The sequence below is a fragment of the Lagopus leucura genome, unplaced genomic scaffold, assembly GCF_019238085.1.
Source record: "Lagopus leucura isolate 7727_CA_CO unplaced genomic scaffold, USGS_WTPT01 Super-Scaffold_100009, whole genome shotgun sequence".
NCBI lineage: Eukaryota > Metazoa > Chordata > Aves > Galliformes > Phasianidae > Lagopus > Lagopus leucura.
Genome location: NW_024962266.1, coordinates 4,186,709 through 4,207,147, shown reverse-complemented (window position 1 = coordinate 4,207,147; position 20,439 = coordinate 4,186,709). Strand labels below are relative to the sequence as shown.

The 20,439-nt window shown below is 45.7% G+C and overlaps 3 protein-coding genes across 4 annotated transcripts in view; 1 reads left to right on the top strand and 2 right to left on the bottom strand.

The window, feature by feature from the left end:
• Positions 1-1,554, bottom strand: part of CEP350 (centrosomal protein 350) — a 72,948-nt gene extending 71,394 nt beyond the window's left edge. Inside the window, exon 1 of the mRNA XM_042873151.1 lies at positions 1,432-1,554. The gene's annotated coding sequence lies outside the window, so the exon portion shown is untranslated. The remainder of the gene's footprint in view (positions 1-1,431) is intronic.
• Positions 1,555-3,947: 2,393 nt separating this feature from the next.
• On the bottom strand, positions 3,948-10,729 carry LOC122181040 (torsin-1A-interacting protein 1-like). Its single transcript, XM_042873164.1, has 6 exons — positions 10,476-10,729; positions 10,265-10,333; positions 9,441-9,560; positions 8,875-8,931; positions 7,446-7,505; positions 3,948-6,432 (listed from the first exon to the last, which is right to left on the bottom strand). The coding sequence occupies exons 1-6, from the start codon at positions 10,597-10,599 to the stop codon at positions 5,633-5,635; spliced, it is 1,230 nt and encodes a 409-aa protein (XP_042729098.1). The 5' UTR covers positions 10,600-10,729; the 3' UTR covers positions 3,948-5,632.
• Positions 10,730-12,367: 1,638 nt separating this feature from the next.
• On the top strand, positions 12,368-20,159 carry TOR1AIP2 (torsin 1A interacting protein 2). Of its 2 annotated transcripts, none has more exons than XM_042873163.1 (6): positions 12,368-12,521; positions 12,950-13,144; positions 14,950-15,264; positions 15,412-15,732; positions 16,126-16,224; positions 16,966-20,159. In XM_042873163.1, the coding sequence occupies exons 2-6, from the start codon at positions 13,111-13,113 to the stop codon at positions 17,724-17,726; spliced, it is 1,530 nt and encodes a 509-aa protein (XP_042729097.1). In that variant the 5' UTR covers positions 12,368-12,521; positions 12,950-13,110; the 3' UTR covers positions 17,727-20,159. The 2 variants fall into 2 exon arrangements, with proteins under 2 accessions (XP_042729097.1, XP_042729096.1); XM_042873162.1 differs by having other exon boundaries at positions 16,126-16,290.
• Positions 20,160-20,439: the final 280 nt, after the last annotated feature.

The window sequence follows — 20,439 nt, the reverse complement described above, 5'->3', positions numbered from 1 at the left end:
TTTGGGCCGCAGCCCAAACTGGGGCACCATCTTCATAAAAATCACGCTTTTTTTTTTTTACTTTTTTTTTTTTTTTTTTTCTCCCAAAATGAAAGCAGCTCCGAATGCCGAACTCCCTGTTTCCAAATTTAACAGTTAACCCACATTTCACAAATAGGTCTGAGATGTTATCTGGCTGCAGCAGAATTATTTCCATTGAAGAAGGAAAGTCATTAGAATAGGAAAAAAAAAAAAAAAAGAAAGAAATTATTCCTCTGGTTATTTTGGGAACGTCTCCTTGAGGGCCTGTCTGCAGCCTCGCCAGACTCCGGTTTCCAGTAATTAGTGTGATGGCTTGATTACAGATGCCAAATTTCTTGGGGGAGCACGGGGGTGGAGTGCTATCTTCCACAGCCCCTAAAGGAGCACTGAAATTACTGGAGATTTTTTTTTCCTTAAGGATTAAACTATTTTTACATAACCCCTCTTCTTGTGAATGGCAAATGTTCTGCATATAAAAATTCCAGTATGGGAACAACACGGGAAAGCAGCCCGAATGCTGAGACCATTGCAGCTGCAGAGCTTGAGCAACTCAGAACTTAATCATGTCACAATTACAGGGTACCCATTGAGCCTTAATTTGGCTCCTTTACATACACAGTCTAATTACAGAGTGTATTTTCCAGAGTAAGCATACCTCCTTTGAAACAAGAGGTAAGCTTGAGATGGCAGTGGAAAATGTTTTTTGTGTTTTTCTCCAGATAAGAGAAAAAAATAATTGGACAAAAAGACAGGCACAGCTCTGATGGGAAAAAGTGGTAGGGAGTGCCTCATTCCCTCCCAAGTCCTAAAAGAACAAACCTGCACCTTCTAAATGCAGAAGACTCTTTGTACTAATGACAACTTCAGTCAATGCGGGCGATATTACTGCAGCATATGAGAGCCCTGATCACAGAGAAGGGAAATTGCATTATTCCATTCTCCATCATCACCTGGTGTTTGCTTAAATTCAGTCATTAATATTGCTGCCTTGGCAGCCTAGTTAAATTATTCAGCACTTTTGTAATGCATTACCTTTTTAATTATGCTTTTAAACTTAGCTTCTCATTTCTGCTTGGAAGCAGTTCATCTAGTTTCAGGCTCCTTTTCATTTTCAGGCAAACGGGGAATTGCATTAGAATTTTCTCAAACATGAAAATAATTTTCCAGCCAGTCAAAATTATAAGGCATTGTTTGTCTACTGCATTTTTTTGCTTCTGTACAGCTTCTATTTATCCTCTTTATCCGTGGAACTTAATCATAAAACTTTGCATTACTTTTTAAAAACTCCCTACCAATGGGCATAAAGCTCTGACAGGCAGGTCTTGTGCTAAAAGAAACAAGAGAGAAACTCACAACAAATGCAGTCCCCTTGTGAAATTCTCCAAGATTAGAAATAAGGAGGCCGTTTACCTGCAAACAGCTGCAGCTGGGAGAAAAGGAAAGACTCTCATCCCAATTCAGTTTGATGAACTGCTTGTTACACTGTGAAGCAATGGAGACACTGCTGCGAGCACTCCCCGGGCGCTGGAATTGGTGGATGGATACAGTAAGTCAGGGCTAAATAGCCACAATCTCATCTTACACTAACTTTGTTATTGCAGCTTTAAGAGAGAGGTTTGGAAAGTTTTCCACTCCATACTACTATTGCACGCCCCTTCTAAAATTAGAAAAGGGGCAGCTGGCTATTGCAGCCAAAAGAGCTGCTAGTTCCCCCCCTCCCAGCCTCCCTCCCTGCTTTCTTTGACTGGCATGGCTCCCAAGAGCCAGAGAGGAATTTGGGGAAGGGTGCTTCCACCTGTTGAATGTGGTACGAGGTCTTCCAGGCTCTCCATTATAAATCCAACTGTCAGGCACTGACAATAAAACAGGACACAGGACAGCTGTGAGAACCACAGGAAACTTCCCCTCCCCCTTTTCCTTCTATATACTGATACAATTTTGCAGTTTGTCTTACAGCAGCATGAAAAATTTTCCCCGTGTGATTTGTGCTTAGAAAACAGAAGGGCTCACTACGCATCACTTCAGATTTGTTCTCAGTTTTCCAGCTGGGCTACAGGGTCTTAGCACAGAATCTGGCAAGTGTTCATATGTTGTTGTGCATCTCTAAAGCCAGATTTTTTTTCCAAGTACATAATAGATATTGAGTGTAGCTCTGCTCTATACAGCAAGTACTTGTAAGTCTACCTTAATGGGGAGCTCACCTTGCCTTCTGCACCCAGTTTGAGCTGATTTGATTATCAGTTCTAAACAAACATCTTTCAAAAAAGAATATTGAATCCGTGATTTTTTTCTTAATTTGTGGGGAAAAACTGTTCAGAATTCCTCTGCTCAGTGCAGCGCGACTGAAAGCAGGGTGTGAGAGACAAGGTAAAAACAGATGAGGCAGTGCATTGCTCTAAGTCCCTTTCAAACCATGCACTGCTCAAGGCAAAACAGGTATTGCCTTCCTCTAGGTGCACGAAGGCGACAGCAGGAGTTGCAGAAGGCGGCCCACATTCTACTTTCTGCATGCCCTGGCTGCCTGCAGGGCACTGTCACCAACTCCCTGGCACTTGTATACTTGCAGCAGGAGCAGTTTGCACCAGGATAAGAACCCTGCTGGAGCAAAATCAAGTTTCTCGTTCCTGTGTGCCTCACTCCCATTTTCCAAGCCAACTCACAGCATTATGGAAAATAAGTGTTCTGAAGTGTGCTGTTTGCAAATTGGTTTGACTGGTCCTGCTCTTCTAGAATCACATTTTACCCGAAGTTTATATACTCTAGGTCTACATAACATAAATCATTCCCTTTCCAGCCTAGGCTCTTCGCTGTCTATAACCACATCTTCACTATCACAGTCTATTTAATTTGCTGTTAACTATTAGGGAGAGGCAGCTTCACAAATGAGATTTCTCTGGAAGAAGCCAAAGTTTCAAAAACATCAACAGGCTCAGTTTACTGCAGGCCATGAAATAAGACATGGAGGGTAACAATCAGCTGCCTGTGAGCAACAGACATACTACTCTTCAACTCTGGCCCAGGAGAAGTTAAGATCTGCATTAAGTACCTATAGATACTTGATAAGAGCCTTTAAAGGACAAAGCCACAAACTGGACCTACTTCTTCAGCAGTAGGAAGCCTTCTAATTCCAGCCCTTCCCACTCCTCCAGAATGGGCTGTGTATAGCATTTTGCTTTTAATTTATTTTTCCAGACTAAGCAGCACACTGTAGATTTGGAAGTACACCTCACTTCTCTTGCAATTAACAAAAAAACCCACAATTATTGTCTGACACAACACTAAGTAGAACATTAAGTCTTTAGCTTCAAGACACCTTCCTATTTGGTCTTGAAATAGTAGAACACAGCCCTTTCATCTCATGGGAGACAGCTTTAGAAAAAGAAACTGAATCACACGTGTTTCATTAGTAATAACAGCATGAATCTCCCACCATTGTGGCATGGCTCAGTCTGCTGAGTTTATCCTTTTTTTTCCCCCCCCCAAGCTGATTTTCATTTCAGACCTGTCCCTAAGGCTGTTCACAGCACACTAACTTGGCACAGCAGAGGTACAGGAATGTGCAGCCAGAAGTAGGCCAACAATGGAATCATCCCTTCAGTCATCTGACTGATATCAGACAAATGAAACAAGTGAACCATATGCTAACTTTGAATCAGAACTGAGAAACAGCACAAGGACACCAAGCATGAGAAAATCCAGAGCTATTACAATTTCCTGAGTTGTGCCCAGTCGGGGAGCAGCCCAGATACTATCAAATACATACATCTGCATCCCAATAGCTATCACTCCACTCAAGTTTCTTGGAGCTCCTAAATTTTGCAGAAGGTTTTATTTTAGGCATCTGTATCTGGTCAAAGGTAAAGGGAACAGTCTTAAATACATGAACAAGGAATTCTGACCATGTAACATTCAATAGGCAAATCTCATGATGTTTATAAAACAAGTAGATTTATTTTTTAATGATTACTGAAGTAGTTTACAGTAACATACAAGTAGATATACTATCAGGATACACTTGGAAATAAGTCACAGTTTGTTTTATTCTTTAAAAAGAAGCATTTGTCCAGTGAAATGTTCAAAATGTAAATGCCACCTTTTTCTTCCTGAGCTACTCTTAAACACAGAACAGCAGCACTTCCATGTCTTTTTACAGTTTGTATTTCTTCTCATTAAAATAAGAACTGGTATCCAGTGCTGGCTCTCAGTGGTAAACACAACTCCACCACTGGCTCAAACAACCACAGCTGTGTCTCTCCAACTGCACTCTTTTATACACTTCAGGTGATTTTGCTCAATCCCACATTACACCCCGAATCTGTGCTTGCACAAGAAGCCAGATGTTCCAGCATTTCCAAGACGTTCTCCTTGACAACATGACAGCTCAAGGGACTTGTGAGTAAAGGATGGGCCCAAGAACCACTAAGCTCTCAGCTGTTAAAGAAAATGACCTGTTAATTTGAGAGCAGTATTCACACATACCTTCATACTCAACACTGAATACGTGCAGACCAATGGTTCAGCAGCATCACTAATAGTAATGAAATGGAAGTGCTGCAATTCACTTTTTTTTTTTTCTTTTTCTTTTTTACAAAAAATATTTACAACAGAAAGACACATGTTTTTAGTCTGGTATGAGGGATTCTTGGCAGGAGGCACTCTTAAAAATGTATTTTAAAAACACGCCTTGCAAATCTGTTCTTCACTAAAAGCTTATGCAGCAAGCACCAGGTTATACACAGACATGAAAAAAAGATTTGTTTTCTAGTTTACAAGGTACCACAAATAAATACATTCTCTTAATGCAAAAATAATTATCTTCTTAAGGTGAGAAATAATTATGTCTTGCTAAGGTTTTATTTGAAAAGGAGATGTAACATTTAGTACACACATGGTAGGCGTTTTTCCTCAATTCTCCCCAAATTTAAAGAGTTGCAGAACTTCTGAAGCAGTGATGCAAAGAGGGGCTGAGGAATCATTTAACTAACATTTACTACCAGCATCAAGGTAATATTTTGTACATCAGCTTTTCTCACTCTCCGAACTGGTCAGAGTAGGAAGAAATTTGAGGAAGAAATGCTTGCTGAAAGATTCTCTGTAAGTCACAAATCTCTCAGGCAATTCTGTCATTTCAAGAAGTCTCCAGAGATAGCTGACATCTATGCTATGATTATATGGATTCATGTCACTTTATCATTGCTAATGTATTACAAGAAAGGTAAATACTGTCCATTGAAGGTGATAGTTTGTCTCGTTACCTTATCACACATGATTCTAGCTTTACCTGCCAGCAGAAAAGGCTCTTCAGAGCAAAGCCAACAAGACAACTTCACAAGCAGATGAGTGGCTCTGCAGTGGCACACGCTTCTAATTCCAAGACACCAAACCTAAGTTACTGAAGGCAACTTCCCAAAAACTAGCAAGTTCCTTGCTTGCCTTCTGCAGGCTCTGTTCAGAGTCCCAGTCCCAGCTACTCTAGCAACCCTGCCACCTGATGAAGTTTCTTTGCACAGAAACTGTGTGTGTCTGAGCTCAACAGCCACAGTTCTTCCCTGTTCAGCCATCACACCACATTTTCTGTCTCCTTCCTTTCCAAAGGCCACTCTAAAGCCTGTTATGTGCATCCCTCCATAGAGAAGCTCTTTTCAGGCCAAACAGGCAAGACAAGATGAGAGATACGGCTCCACAATCCACTCAGCTTATCTGTATCTATGCTGTTAGAAGAACCAGGATCATCAGAACTAGTGAACTTGGTCCGAAGGAAATCCCGTACCTTCTCCTCAACTTCTTGAAAGGTGAGGCTTCTTCTCAGCGACTGCTCATCCAGGAGAACTGTCAGCAGAAGAGCCACATCCTTAAATGCTGCATTTTCATGGTCACAGTACTTGTAGAAGATCAGGGTGGAGCCTGCAGGCAGCAGCTCAAAACGATGCACCACTGCTACCTTCTTGCCTTGTCTGAACCCTGAGCTGAGCTCATCATCCACCTCCAGCTTAACAACATCACTGTCCAATACGGCTTTGTCTGCCCCGTTAATTTTGATTGTAGTTGCATTCTGGGAGAATGCAAAAGCATTGGCAATCTCATCACTAAGACACCTCAGTGCTTTCTCAGCTTCTCGACCAGCTGTGAACAGTAAGATGGCTGGCTCCAGGTGCAGGTGGGAACTATTCAGGTGCTTCTCAAGGAACACATGGGTTCTCTTCCACAGATTGGGGTCCTGACTTTGGTATGTATTTCTGAGTTTCTTCATCCGGGCCCGAAACGCTTGTAGAATTTGAGTATTTCTACTTGACAAAGTTGCATCTGGAAGGCTTTGTATTTTAATCCACAGGAAGGCAAACAATGAGATACTAATTAACAGAACAAATAACAAAGTCCATCCCTTGCAAAATCCACTCTGTGATCCATCCTCTATAGAAAAGAGGAGCAAATAACAACAAAAAGAGAAAAAAAGAAAATACAGCAGAAGTTAATGAACTGATTTCACTCTTAAGCTACTGGTACAGTAGTGGAAAATAAAAATGTTCTAGCTTAAAAGAGAACCTTCCCAATTTCATCTTTCAGGTTAAAAGTAGTGTTGTGAAATCCTCACTTCTTCAGCAACATAACATGTCGTCATTACAAGTTAATCTGAAAATGCTTCAAAATAACCAAGACACTGGACATTCTTCTGAAAAAGGAGCTGAAAGCTCCACCCTTCCTTCAATCAAATCCTCAGTTTAAAGTGGCAAAGCTCACAAAGGTCAAACTTGTTCCTCCATTTAGTTTCTATAGAAAAAACCTGATAGAAAATCTGGCAGTACCAGAACAATTTCTGTTGCTGTTTCTCCCCAGTCTTCTTAAGTATAAACATGCATTATTTGTATCTCAGAGGTGCTCAATATTCCATAGAACACATTCTCAACCAGCTTCACAAAGAAGACACACGGCAAACAGTGCACAGGAGCACAGTGAGCATCAGAAACTTGGTTTTGGTTGCAAATTAAAACAGCTAAACTAACACGTGTTTGACCTACTGCAAAGCATAAGGCTTGATTCTGTCCCCAGAAAAACCCACAATAAAACAGACCAAGTTCTCTGGCAACAAAGAACTTATACTACATTGTTGGGGATTTTGTGTTTTGTCTTTTAATGTCCTAACCTTCAGCAGGACAGCAACACAACAGCTATTAAATAATACCACCACTAGGTCTGCCTCAATTTTAATTGCAGGGCAAACCTTGTAGACAGTACAGATGGAAGATGTTCAAATAGTGGCAAAAACACTTCCCATCCATCACACAAGACTCTTCCCTTCTTTAGTACTGAAAACACACGCCCTAGTGAGCAAGGCATTGGTTCTGTTAAGGATGCTCCGTTTGAGCAAGCCAGCGAGTGCTTAAAATAATGCACGTAAGAAATAGAAGTGAAAGCAGAAGTCTTACTTTTGGCCAAGTGCTGTGACTGCTTCCCTGTGCTGGGCCGATCTCGGAATTTACTTCTGCCTGTCAAGATTAAGAAAGGAACATGAGAAAAATATACAATCATAACCAATCTTCCAGTGGAGAGAGGGCTTACAGTCTTACTGTAACCAGGGATATGCATTCTCCAGAAACCTGCAACACCTAGGAAGGGTCACATTTCCTTCTCCAAATCTAATTTCTGTTTGATTAACAGTAGCAAGTTGGCATGGTGCCAGTAACTTCAATGCAGGTTGAAATGCAGGCCTGTTATCTCAATCAGATCACGGCCCCGTATTATGCACCAATAACTGCTGGGGCTTCAACTTAAAATATACTATTAGTCTATTGATTTAAATGGGTTCGGACAGCAAAATACTAGAGACATTATCCATCAAAGAGTGTTATGAGCAACTTTCCCAAGACCTGCATGAATACAGTGCAATTATTGGTCAGCACGTTTTCTTCATTTAGTCTCTTAATTAAGAAGATGTGAGAATTCCTGGCCCCTTGAAAGCTAAAGCAACTGGTTTCAAAGCTGAAGGCTCTTTAGTAACATTTAACCAAATCCAGATACTGTCAATGACACTACTGAGAATAAACTGAACAAACACACCCTGCAGTGGTTACTTCAAGAACACCAAAATAAATGCAACAGCCTTGCTTCTGTATGAATGTAATGACAGTAGGTGCTAAAAGCAGTTCTGGTTTAAGCCAGAGCTTGAATGACTAAATGAGCAACTCTGTTCTGCAACTCTCTGACACCCTCAACAGGGCACAGGCAGACCCTGTCGAGCACTCTCCCAAGAGAAAAAGCCAACAAACATCAACCAACACACACACAAAGAAAACAAGCAAGCAAACCACTGAAAAACCCCATCTCTCATCCAAAAGCACAAAAATCTTTAACAAGGAATTGGTCTTTAGATGAACAGGCTTAAGTTGGCCAGCACAGAAGAAAGCTGTTCCTCTGTATCAGACAGCTAGTTCAAACCACAACAGGCCACCATTACCCCAGGAAGACTTACAGAGGAAGGTGACTTGTGCACATCCTGATCCACTGATACCAAAAGTGAAGGCTGTGTTCTTTCCCCTCAACCCCACAATACGCCTGCTCAGTGCTCTGCACTTACTGACTGCTCCATGAGTCAACCCAACTCAGCCAAAAATCAAAAAAAAGTGAGGGGGGAGGGGACATTTTCTGTTGGGTGAGCAAGTTGAATAACTGATAAAATAGAAAAGTCCAGCTCTGGAACAGAGCAGCTTCTCCAGCTTCCGTGTGGGCCTGCCTCCTGACCCCCTCCCAGACAAAGAGTTAAAAGGCACAAGAAAAATACTAGCAGAAAAAAGGAAAAGAATTCTGTAGCATTCTCGTATTTACAGGGAAGGACTTGGAATCTATTTTTCTACTTACTCTGTGATTTTGTAGAATGGTGCTCTTGAGTTTTCTCAAAGAAGTCAGCCTTACTTTCTGAAACCAAAGCAAAAATTATAAATGAAACTGTGACTGCATCCGAGTTTACAACAGTAAGATGTTTCCAACACATGTTTAGGTCTTGCAATGACTTCTTCAGAGCTTATCAGGGAAGGAGTACACAGTGTACTGCCAAACTACTCACATGAGCCTCTCAGACCCCTCTGTAAAGGAAGAAAGCTACCACATCTAACAGGAAGGGCCTGCCACTTGGTTCACACCTATCTTTTGTCAGTCTGCGCTCACAATTGCTTTCAGGCTTCTCCCACAAGCAGCGAATTTAGCTGGGTGATTAAACAATTACTGATTAAATGAATTTCAAGCCACTCCCTGATTCTTCAAGCAGTTAGCTACCAGCTCCCCCAGATCCCCCTCCCAAAACAACATTTTAAACATCTTTGTCCGTTCAGGTTTCAGCTCAACTCCTCCTTCAGTATCATTTGAGTACAATTAAGCAATCATTTATTACATCACAAGAAAGGCACGGACAAAACTAGCGCTGTTACCTTTCAGCGGTGTATAAACATTAGGCTGATCCCCTGCTGAATACCTGTGCTCAGTTACATCATAATCATTCACTTTTTCCTTTGCTGGGCTCTCTGGAAGGAAGGAAGCCGAAGAACCACCTGTTGGGTAGGAAAAGAGAGATAAAAGGAGGCCTGATATAATCTCAGTATGACTGGTGCTCATAACATCACAAAAACAATGGACAAGATACAGTTTTAGAATGTATATGAACTGTTTGTGTTTTTCTCGTTACGATCTCCCAAGGGTTACTTTCTTGACACCAAAAAGCAACTAAGAATTGAAAAGCTTATGGCACATTGGAATCCTCTGCAAACACAGCTGTCCATGCTGCCACACAGATTTATTTTGATTTTTTTTTTTTTTTTTAAAGAGCTTTTGGCTTAAAATCAGTTCAGAGCATAACATCACATGCTGCTTCTCTCCAGGGCACCCACATCCCTCACTGAAACCCTCAGGGAGCTCTCAGGCATCAACTCACACCATCAATGTTTGTCCAACCCCGCAGCCACTGAGAGGCCAAAACCCAACTTAGCACTGCCAACAGAAAGAATAAAGTCCAGTAAGGTGGCAGAAGCTGCAAAGCAAAGGTCAGGGCCGGCTGACCAGTCAAAAGAGATGCTCACAGGAAAAAAAAGAGGTTTGAAAAGATGAAGACATGTTTAAGGCTGCCAAACAACAGCCGCAGCATCGCACTACGCAGTGCCACCGTCTTCCTGCCATCCCACCCAGGCTGCCAGAAAGAAGCTTCAGCTCAGCGGGCGACCGAACCCGGGGGCAGGGGAGCAGCAGGGCCGGGACTCACCTGCCGCCCTGCAGGCGCGGATCGGAGGCCGGGTGAGGCTGCCCGGGCTGCTGAAGGACGGCTCGCCTCCTGCAACGAGATTCCGCTTCTTGACTCCGTTATCAAAACTCTCCGCCCGCTTCCCCAATCCGCCCGCCCGCCCCATTCCGCGCCGCCCCACCGCGCCCTAAACCGCAAGATCCACTGCGCTACGCCCGCCCGCGCCGCTCACCCTCCGGCGCCCCACCAGAGTCGGGCTCGGCCTCGGCCGCGAACCGGGGGCTCTTCCGCCTGTGCTTCAGCTCCGGAGCGTGCGGCGGAGCGTGCGGCGGAGCTTGCTCCTCGCCGTCCTCCATTATCCCGTCCTCTGCTCCGCGCTGCACCGAAGCTGCCGCCTTTCCGCGGCGGAGGCGGCTCCGCCAACCTTACTTCCCGAGGCGGGGAGAGCTCCGCACCCACCACTTCCGCGTCACGTGGGACAGCGCATAGGGCGCGCACTGCGCCGCCTTTATTTCCGGCCGTGCCCGACGTGACGCGGAAGTGGCGGGCGTGGGGTTGGACGGACGGACGGAGCGATGCAGAATGGTGCGACCTTAACGGAGCTCTGCAGCTCCTGTCCGCTGTGTCCATCATGCTGCTCTTTACCTTTGGCCAGAAACAAGTCAAATACACCTTTGGCCAGGGTGCGAGATGGATGGCACCCAAGAGCACAACCCTGGGGGGAGATGATGTTCTATGCAGATTCTGACCTTGGCTTCTTGCATAACAGAGCATCGCAGGGAGTGCAGCTCGCTGTGGATAAGTCACTTAGGCTTTTTCCTTTACGCTTTGCCGTTCTTCCTGTTTTTACAGCCCTCTGCTGCATCCGGTGAGAGATTGTTCACGACAAAAGAATTTGCTGAGTCTGTCTAGAAGGGAGATGGACTCTGTCCCCTGCACCTACAGAGGCTTTGTGGTTAACAGAGGGAGCTGCTGCCTGCTTTGCTGCAGGAGGGGGAGCAGGGCATCCACTGGCTGTTCCCAACCAAAGGAATGCAAACAGAATGGCACACAGGTCCCCTTCTGGCTTTAACATCCCTTAGTGTGCTAGCCTAGCCTGGTCACTAGGTGTATATCCAGACACTCTCAGTCCTGCTTCTCAGCAGGACAAGGGGAGAAGATAAAAGGAAAAATAAGAATCAGTGCTCAGGATAAAAGCCAAATCTGCTAATAGAAGCAATGAAAAAATCAATTACTCTATAAAGCATAGCACTGTATTTGCTGCCACGAAGAGAGAGATCTCCATCCCATCCAGACCCTTGTATGTCCCTCATACTCCAGCTCTGGGTGTGGGAGCACAAAGAGCAGACCATGGAACAGGTTTTGTTCACCTTAGTGACACCTTCCATTGCGAAGTACAACTCCGCCAAGTCCTGCACTGGCTGTTTATGAACCTAGTGACCAGAAATAAGTTTGATCCTTTCTGACACTCTGCCTTCATTGCCCGAGTGCCAATAAGGACTGAAGATCTCCTGTACACAGAATTAAAAATGCTATTTCTTTAACTCCCTTGAACTTGACCTACTATCTGGTGCGTAGGTGTCTAAAGTTTTGGCAACAAAGGGTTTGGTGAACAACAGCTCCACCAGCCTTCTGCTCTCCAAACTGAAGAGCTCCAGATGCAGCCTCAGCTTCATAGCAGCACCACTACAGTTGCTGTTCCTCATGCTTTGTTTCAGCCATTTGGTGTTGGGCTGTATTGAGGGTGTTTGTATAGAGGCTGTAGCCTGATCTGGGGGGCTGCAGCCTCTTGCCCTTGCACTGATACCTTTGCCTTGATGTTCCCACGTCACCAGTTCCTATGAAATAGGTCCTGGGGCAGGGGATAGAAAAGATGGAACATATCTATCCCATGTAGGTACAGCAACATGTATTACTGTTTTGTCAAAAAGCATTGCTCAAACATATTTAAACCTACAGCACAGAAATCCAGTATTCAGAAGTACAGCCCTGAAGGTTAATATGGAATGCTCCAGCAAACAGCCCTGCTGACAGAGATGCTGCTTCTTGGGGAAGAGGTGGCCGCGTTGGAGAGGAAGGAGGAAAACTACAGCTCCCAGCAGCCTACCCGGGCGCGTGAGGAAGGGCAGGGTTCACCTTTGCACCCACAGCGGAGGATTCAGAGTGTATTCAGGGAAAGGACTCTTCAGCCAGCCCCAGGGCAAAGGCAAGCCCCAAGGCCATTGCTGGCCACCTCGCTGCTTCTAGTTGCCTCCCTGACAGGCTCCAGCCCTGCCTGGTAAGTGTCCGAAGGCACGTCATCTTTGTACTTCCTTATTCTGCAAGCGGAACAGCGCCGGGAGGGGAGGGACAGGAGCCAGGCTGAGAGAGCCACACTCTGCACCCATGCACTCCTAATTCTTGCAGTAGCAAGAAAACTCAGCTACAGAGGCAGCCCGGAAGGGGGATAGGGGGGGAGGGAAGATGCCCCTCCAGCAGGGAATCAAGATCTTTGGTCTGCTTGAACTCATCTTCGGCAGGGAAAGTTTCTAATGAGTTTTCCACACTGCCTGTCACTGGTTGGCTGGCAGGCATTGCACACTGTGAGTTCATGGCATACCGTAACGGTTACATGCACTCATTTTCCTGCAACGAAATTAACTTCGAGGAGAGGGAGGAGCCTCCCCTTCCACCATGAATCACTGCGGCTGTGTTTGCTCTTATCAGGTCTACAGGCATTCAGCTGCAGTTCCTGAGGCCGAGGCAGGATGGTGGCCCTGCCAGGGGTAGGACTTGTTCAGTCACCCCACCAGGGGGGAGACGAGTCCCTGGACAAGCAAAGGAGAAAGTGAAGCAAAACAGTGCTGGGACTCCAAGGGAGAAAAGAAATGGAAGAGAATTCAAGTGTGGGTCTGCCCGGAGGTAAGTGAAATCTATGCTTGCTCCACTTCCTGGGAAAATCCCATTGCAAAAGGACTTCAACACCAACAATGGAAATGGAAACCAAAAAAAGCTAAGAAAAATCCACTCTTCTCCAGGATACGTAGTAGCAGGTTACTTTCAGTTTTGTATTCCTATCAGCAACAGGTTTAGACTTTGTGTTTGGGATGCAACTCAAGAAGGGCCGAAGACAGAGTTCAGGCTGGGAGAGCTTTCTTCCTGGTATGCCATTGCTTTGTCATGGGAAATTGCTTTGTAATGCAGTGTGCAGAGAAAACACCTCTGGGCCAACAGCCCAGTGTAATCAGGTAGAACAGCTCCCACTGGTACTGCTGTGCACAGTAGGTGGCAGTGACAGAATCACTTCCCTTGGGTTACCAATCAAGGAGGAGGAGGTTCTGCTGCACAAATGTATCTTAAGTGCACCTGCAGAAGGAATTTCAGAGTTTACAACAAATATGCTTCCAGTGAAGAAGTGAGTCTTCACAAGGTTGTATCTACCAGGTAGGGATGAGATGGTTCAGCTCAAGTGCGGGCTCTTGATCCGCAGATCCAAACTCTGCACAGCCCAGAAGCCAAAAATTGATAGGCATTAAATAATAAGACAGTTTTCCACCACCTAGGGACGTAAAACCTACAGAGGAGGCAGGGCAAGGTACACTTCTTGTACCCAACTTGAATAGCAGGATACTTCTTGGTTCCTCGCATTTCAGTTCCTACCATGTGCTTCCATTCTCTGGTATCTTCTCTTGCACTGGAGCATTTCAGTGATAGCTTGATGCTATCTATAATCTAGGGTTGGCTTCCAAGGCAGCTATTGCGCAGACACCACCATAATTGTTATGACCAGTATTGAACAACAGCCTTAGAAATGGTTTGAGTCTATTATCTTAGTTTACTAGCCTAGGAAAAACCACTTTCTGGGGAAGAAGTGGTAACATACCCTCCATGTAATGAAGGGACTGCCACACCCATAGAATGGTGTGCACAAGGTCTGCCTAAGATAGACTTACCTTTCAGCATAGAGGCCTCTAGAGTGCTGTGTTGTTTTTCTTTAACCACAAGTCCACAAGTGAAAAATGTTGATAACAAACCAGTGTTTTGACTGCTGCGGAACAGCGCTTGTACAGGCTCAAGGTTTTCTCTTTCTCCCAAGAAGTAGGCTGAGATGGGCCCAAATTAGCTGAAGGGATGTTCCATGCACAGTAATGTCATGCTGAACAATACAACTGGGGTAACGGGAAGAAAAAGGTGGGATGGGGTTGATTTCCAAAGTAGCCATTATCTGGAGACTCTCCAGTCATCAGCCTGCTTGTGTGAGAAAGTGAGTGATTGCCCTTGCATCACTTAGGACCCCCAGTCCCCATCCTTCACTTATTTAAGTGTCTCTATCTCAAACTATGTGTATTCCAACTTTTAGTTAACCCAGGTGCCCAGCTGTATCAAGGCCAACCCACCGCACACTGCTGGTAAGATCTGAGCATTAAAAGTGCTTCAAGTTTCTGGTGTTGGACAGATCAAAGGACAGATAGAGGATTGCATCTCTGAAAGTGACTGCTCATTGTGTGGCTACCACTACAGCCAAAACAATAGAGTACTCTGTGTAAACATAAGGCACTGTGATTCACTGGTGATGATGGCTGGCCATGGTAAATTCTCCCCCAGAGCAGCTTGTGTAGATGTATCTGAAATGCAAGAACTGGGAGTTTTAGCAGGGTGGTAGTAAAGCGCTGGATGTTCTTATCTCCTGCATGGCTAACTGAGCTCGTGAACTCTGATCCCAACAGCTGGGCCAGCCCAAGAGGAGGTGGAGAGCACAGCCAAGCATCCTGTACACCAAGAACCTCCCCAAGAATCTCCTGAGCACCAAGTGACCAGCACATGGCCTGAGACCCCCTGCAAATCAGAGGAGGACACTTTAGTGTGTAAGCCACCAGCTGCTCATGGGGGAGAGGTGGCTCTGACAGAGTTAGATAGCCCCACAGTGGAGTCTCCTCAGGAGACTCAAGTTCCTCAGGAAACTGAAGTATCACTGGAAGAATCTGGGGAGACAAAAAATGATGCATCAGAAAGATCTCAGGAAGAAAATGAGTTGGACAGAGGTGAGTCTCTCCCCATCTGTGTGTACTGCATTTCCAAAATACTAAGAAACGGAGCCTTTCCCTAGAGGGGGCAGAACAGGAGAAAAAATACTCGTTTCTTATGCTGAAAGAAACTAAGCATAGGTCTGTGAATTTCATTCCTTACAGCCAGGCTGATGCAAAATGAAATGGACTGTGCAGGACACAACCACGGCCTCCAGGAAGCCCAGGAGGACCAGGAGACAAGCAGGCAGTGTGAAAGCTCCGACACAGCAGAGGAAGATGCTTTATCAAGAAGCAAGTCATTGAGCTCTGACAGCAAAATGACACGTTCAGATCTGAACGCCCCAGAAGATGTCACCAAGGGCCTCTTGGCGCAGGAGAGCCCCAGTGCTCCTCTCCTAGACCAGGAGGCAGGAGAGCACACAGAGCAAGTGACACTGGAGAGTGACTACTCAGGCATGTTAAGGAGCAGGCACGGGACTAAAGGTGAGCTGGTGGTTGCACACTGCTGCTGCTCGATCGTGCACATGCCTTTGCTTTGCTTAGGTGCTGGAATACAGTGAGATTCCTAGTGCCTGTTGTCAGTTCTTTTGGAGTCAAACAAGAAAGAAGGTATTTGCTACTCAGCACAAAGTTAACTGGCTCCTCTTTGTCTCTTTCCCCTTTGCTTCTGTTCTCTTTTCAAAAGCATGAAACTATGCTGAATCTTTCTTCTTTCCCTGCCCAAAAAGCAAAGAGAGACAAGACTTCCCAAAGGAGCATTAACTTTAACTCTTTCCCACAGCTGGGAGTTCCAGGATGATTTGTTGCATTTCTCATAACTACCCAATTGAGCTGTTCTCTCAACAGCAAATAGAAAATGTATTTCTCTCACTGTAGGACATGCAGCCCCACAACCAGAGGCTCAGCGCTGCTTGCAGAACATCAGTGCTCAAAACACAGAACAGGAGAAACCTACAGAGTCCCTCTTAGTGAAAGGTGAGGAAAAGGAGCTTCCCTTGTGCATTACTCATCGACCAGAAGGCCCCGATCCTCCAGGAACAAGTAATGAAGCACATTTAACTTTTCTTCTCTCTCATGACCCTTCACAGTCTTTTCTGAAGGTTTGAGGGAACCATTGCTCAACAGATACTACAGACTTGGGGGAAACAGGTCACAAAAAAAGCAATCCATGCCTTTAAAGAGAAGCCCAGTTTGACCCAATCTGTACCGTGCATTTCTCCTGGCACAAAGAGATCCTGGGAACACCAGCAGTAAGGAGAGCCCCACTGCTCTCCTTTCTGGACACCAGGGTAGTCCTTGTTCACCAAGCATAGCTAGGAGGAAGGCAGCAAACACAATAGCTTAGCTGGATCAGCCACCTCCATGTGTGGAGGCAGGTGCTCCAAATGGTCATGAACCTTAAAGAAAACAGATGAAGTGGGGTAAGAGAAGAAAGTTTGTGGGCTGCTATAATTTCAGTTGGCGTTCTGCCTTGCAGCCGGGAGGCTGTAGCCTTGCCCTTGTCTGTGGAGCTGTAGCCCCACCAGGTGGTGTGAAGTAGCATGGGTTCTACAGTATGGAGCAAGTGGTTTCTTCACTATTCCTGAGACCCCAGAGAGTGCCAACCAGAACCATTTTCTTGTCCTAGCAGGGAAGGTCAAGGAAGGTATAAACAGCGGGTTGCCATGGGTTGCTTGGGACTGACTTCCCCATTTGCATCTCTTCCCTGTTGAGCAGGACTTGTCGTTCTGGGCCTCGTATTTCTTGGCTTCTGCATATTCTGCTTCGGCAACCCAACCGCCAAATCCCAGCCAGCCCCCAGGAACCCCACAGTGGAGGCCTTCCTGTCCCAGTTCAACCAGCTACAGGACAGGTTTCCAGGGCAGAGTCCCGACCTGTGGCTTCGCAGTCGCAAGTTCCTGCAGAAGCACCTCAACACATCCCAGCACACGCAGCCGGCCATCATCATCTTCACAGCCGCCCGCAAAGGCGAGCGGACCTTGCGATGCCTTAGCGCCCGTGTAGCTGACACCTATTCTGCCGCCCTGCGTGCCAGCACAGTGCAGATCGATGGCAAGGATAAATCCGGGCTCCAGAGCGACCAGGCCAAGCTGGAGGTGGACTCAGAGCTCAGCTCAGCTTTCCAGGCTGGGGACCGTGCTGCGGTGATACATCGCTTCGAGCTGCTGCCAGCGGGTGCCACCCTCATCTTCTACAAGTACTGTGACCACGAGAGCGCTGCTTTTAAGGATGTGGCCCTGCTGCTGACCGTGCTGCTGGAGGAGGAGATGCTCGAGACCCACATCAGACTCCAACAGGTGGAAGAGAGGGTTCGTGACTTCCTCTGGGCCAAGTTCACCAGTGCCAGGACTCCCAGCTCCTATGACCACATGGACTCTGACAAACTGAGCGGGCTGTGGAGCCGCATCTCCCACCTGGTCCTACCGATCCACCCAGTGCAGAACATCGAGAAGTGGGGCTGCCACACCAAACCCTAAGGGCTTGCCAGAGCCCCAGGAAGGGTTGGAAAGCCAGCCTCAGAGCAGGTGGAGACAAAAATGAATGAAGAACTCACTTTGTTTAACACCAGTGCTGTGTAGAATTCTCTACAGGTTTTTTTTTTCCTGTACCTTCCTGGAAGAGTTCAACAGGTAAAAACTGATCCAGGCCTCCTGGCCAACTGAAGATAATAATAGACTATATGCTTCCTTCTGACAGGTGGGAAAAGCTGATATTTTAGACTGCTAATTGCACAGGAGCACGTTGCAATGCAGGGATGCAGGAAGGAAAAACTGCACGTTGCAGGAAGTAGAACAAAGCAAGGTAAAACTCACTAAACCCAACATTTGGAAGTCATGCTTCAAAAAGAAAATAGATTTGCTACCCAAGAGTTTGACCAGCCAGTCCTGGTACATCTCCACTGACTGATTCACACCTAAAAACCAGATCCTAAATTCAGAATGTGCAAACAAATCTGCAGTCCAGAAATTCCTCAAACACCAATGACAAAAAATGTTAAGCTATCAGCATTTAAACACTACACAAAACAGGGAATGGAGTGACCATTCTGAAAGCAGAGAACAAGGAAACACAAAACACTTTGTTGTCACTCTGATGGTGTGAAGCCCCGAGGCAAAGGGACGAATAATATGGTTTAACTTAATGCTACCTCTTAAAAAGTTCACTCTTGATCCATTTACCACCACAAGGCTACAAGAATCTCTTTGGGCAGATGCATCAGCTTTGGTCCTACATGATTCCTTTTCACCCAGATCTGATGGAAGCCATCAGAAGTGTTTCTACGTCATTTGCCTGCACAGAGGGGAGCCCTCAGGGTTGGGACATGAGCAAGCTGACAAAACACCTCCGTAAGCCATTCCATGGCCTTTCCAGGGCCCCTGGAAAAGCCCCCTTCATGGAGATTGAGAGTGTTTGCAGACCAGCAGTTCCCTGCCTTGCTTTCCCTTGTTCTGCCTGCCTCTCCCCAGCTTTTATTGATGAATGTAGATGATAATACTGATACTTATTTCAAGCCATGTGAGACAGCACACCAGGTCCTTGCCACCAAAGGTACTTTTGCCTTCCTGCCAGGCAGGTGATACTCTGGCTAACGTCAGAGCAACGAGGAGCAGACTGATACTAAGTGGTAAAGAACAAAACCTATGGCATTAACACCCCAAATCCTTAACTAAGCAGGATGGATTCTTACCGTGCCTCCTCTGCACCCCAAGAAGAGAAATCCAGGTCCTGTACAGTCTCCTACATGGTCCTCCTACATACTGAGTTGCTGCAGGAGTGCTGGGGCAGAGCTGCTAACTCAGGGAACACCTATGGGCAAGCACAGGTTGAAGTATCTACTGTAACCTAGCAGCCAGCCCCAGGTGTCAGCCCCTTGTGCCTACAATCATGGCTACTGGAGATGGAGCAGCTGGAGCAAAGCATGTCTTGCTTTTGTATGGACAACAGAGACTGAAGCCTTGCAGAGGCAGAAACTACACCTGAGCAAGACACAAATCAAGAACAGTATGCTGTTTATACAAGCAGTTCACCCAAGTGCTCCAGACCCCTGTGCTGGCCTTTGGTGTCTTGCTGATCTGCTCCACTGATGGCTCAGCCATCCACCCAGTGCCTGAAATCACCACCTGAATCTTCTGTCCTCCCACCACGTGCCTTGCCTCTCCTGGGAGATTCTGTGGCCATTGACTTGGAGGAAGGGACAAAGAGAGGGAAGAGGAAAGGGATGCAATTTGAACCAAAGAGCAGACATTTGATTTCTTTACAATGCTGGTCACATGAAGATGAGATCCAGGAGTGCTGCAGCACTTTATCCACTACCCCAGACTTACTGATGTTTATCCCCCACGGCCAACAGGGAGCTGAGTTACCTTTGCAGCGTTGGCCAAGGATTACACATGAAGCATCCTGTTGCAGAGGTTTTTACCATGCCAAACACAACTAGACGTGCTACAGCCCAGCATCAGCAGAGCAGCTCTAGGCGTGATTTTATACAAGATATAGGCAAGATGCTGGGTGCTTCCTCCTCTTCCTCATTTTTATTGTTGTCCACTACTTCGGTAACAAAAAACACTGTTTCTGCTCTTCATGGTTAAGTATTGGCGCTGATGTAAGAACTGGTGAAGCATTAATCGTGTTCATATTTTGAGAGAAATCAGTATTTTAAAGTTATCTCACTACCAGTTTTATATACCGTGTGAATAATGCATAGTCAGGGTATGCAGTGGCAACTTCATGCTGCTTGGGTACCTCGCTGTAAGCATCATCCAGCAAAGCTGTTCTAATACAGATACATTTTTATGACCTTTTAAAGACCAAAAGAAAAAAAAAAAACAAACAACCCTGCTTGCTTCTGAAACAAGACTTCTATTTAAAAATAAATGAGATTGTGAAAGAGAGCAGCAAAGTGAGGCTGAGCCTTACTGTATTCTGTTCTTTTCTCTAGCTTATTTCATAAAGCAGAAGAGCTGATCATATTGGACAAAGATTAAGTTAGGTCACGTCTGTAATTCTGCAAACAAAGTGAATACTTCTCTCAATTGTTTGGGACAAACATAGGCAGCTTTTTAGCTAAGCCCAAAACTAAGAACAAACCCATAGAGGAATGCTTCAGCTCAACCCAGCTGCTAAATGCAACTCCAGCTGAAACACGCTGGGGTTTGCAAAACACTCCATTGTAATACTGAAACTGAAACC

What these genes read in the sequence shown, in the direction of transcription:
- LOC122181040 (XM_042873164.1), bottom strand. Translation starts at nt 10,599, where the DNA reads ATGGAGGACGGCGAGGAGCAAGCTCCGCCGCACGCTCCGCCGCACGCT. An exon ending in CTCTGGTGGGGCGCCGGAGG is followed by an intron (nt 10,334 to 10,475) that starts GTGAGCGGCGCG and finishes ATCTCGTTGCAG; the next exon opens with GAGGCGAGCCGTCCTTCAGC. An exon ending in GTCACAGCACTTGGCCAAAA is followed by an intron (nt 6,433 to 7,445) that starts GTAAGACTTCTG and finishes TCTTTTCTATAG; the next exon opens with AGGATGGATCACAGAGTGGA.
- TOR1AIP2 (XM_042873162.1), top strand. Translation starts at nt 13,111, where the DNA reads ATGGAAGAGAATTCAAGTGTGGGTCTGCCCGGAG. An exon ending in AGAAAATGAGTTGGACAGAG is followed by an intron (nt 15,265 to 15,411) that starts GTGAGTCTCTCC and finishes CATTCCTTACAG; the next exon opens with CCAGGCTGATGCAAAATGAA. An exon ending in CCCCGATCCTCCAGGAACAA is followed by an intron (nt 16,291 to 16,965) that starts GTAATGAAGCAC and finishes CCTGTTGAGCAG; the next exon opens with GACTTGTCGTTCTGGGCCTC.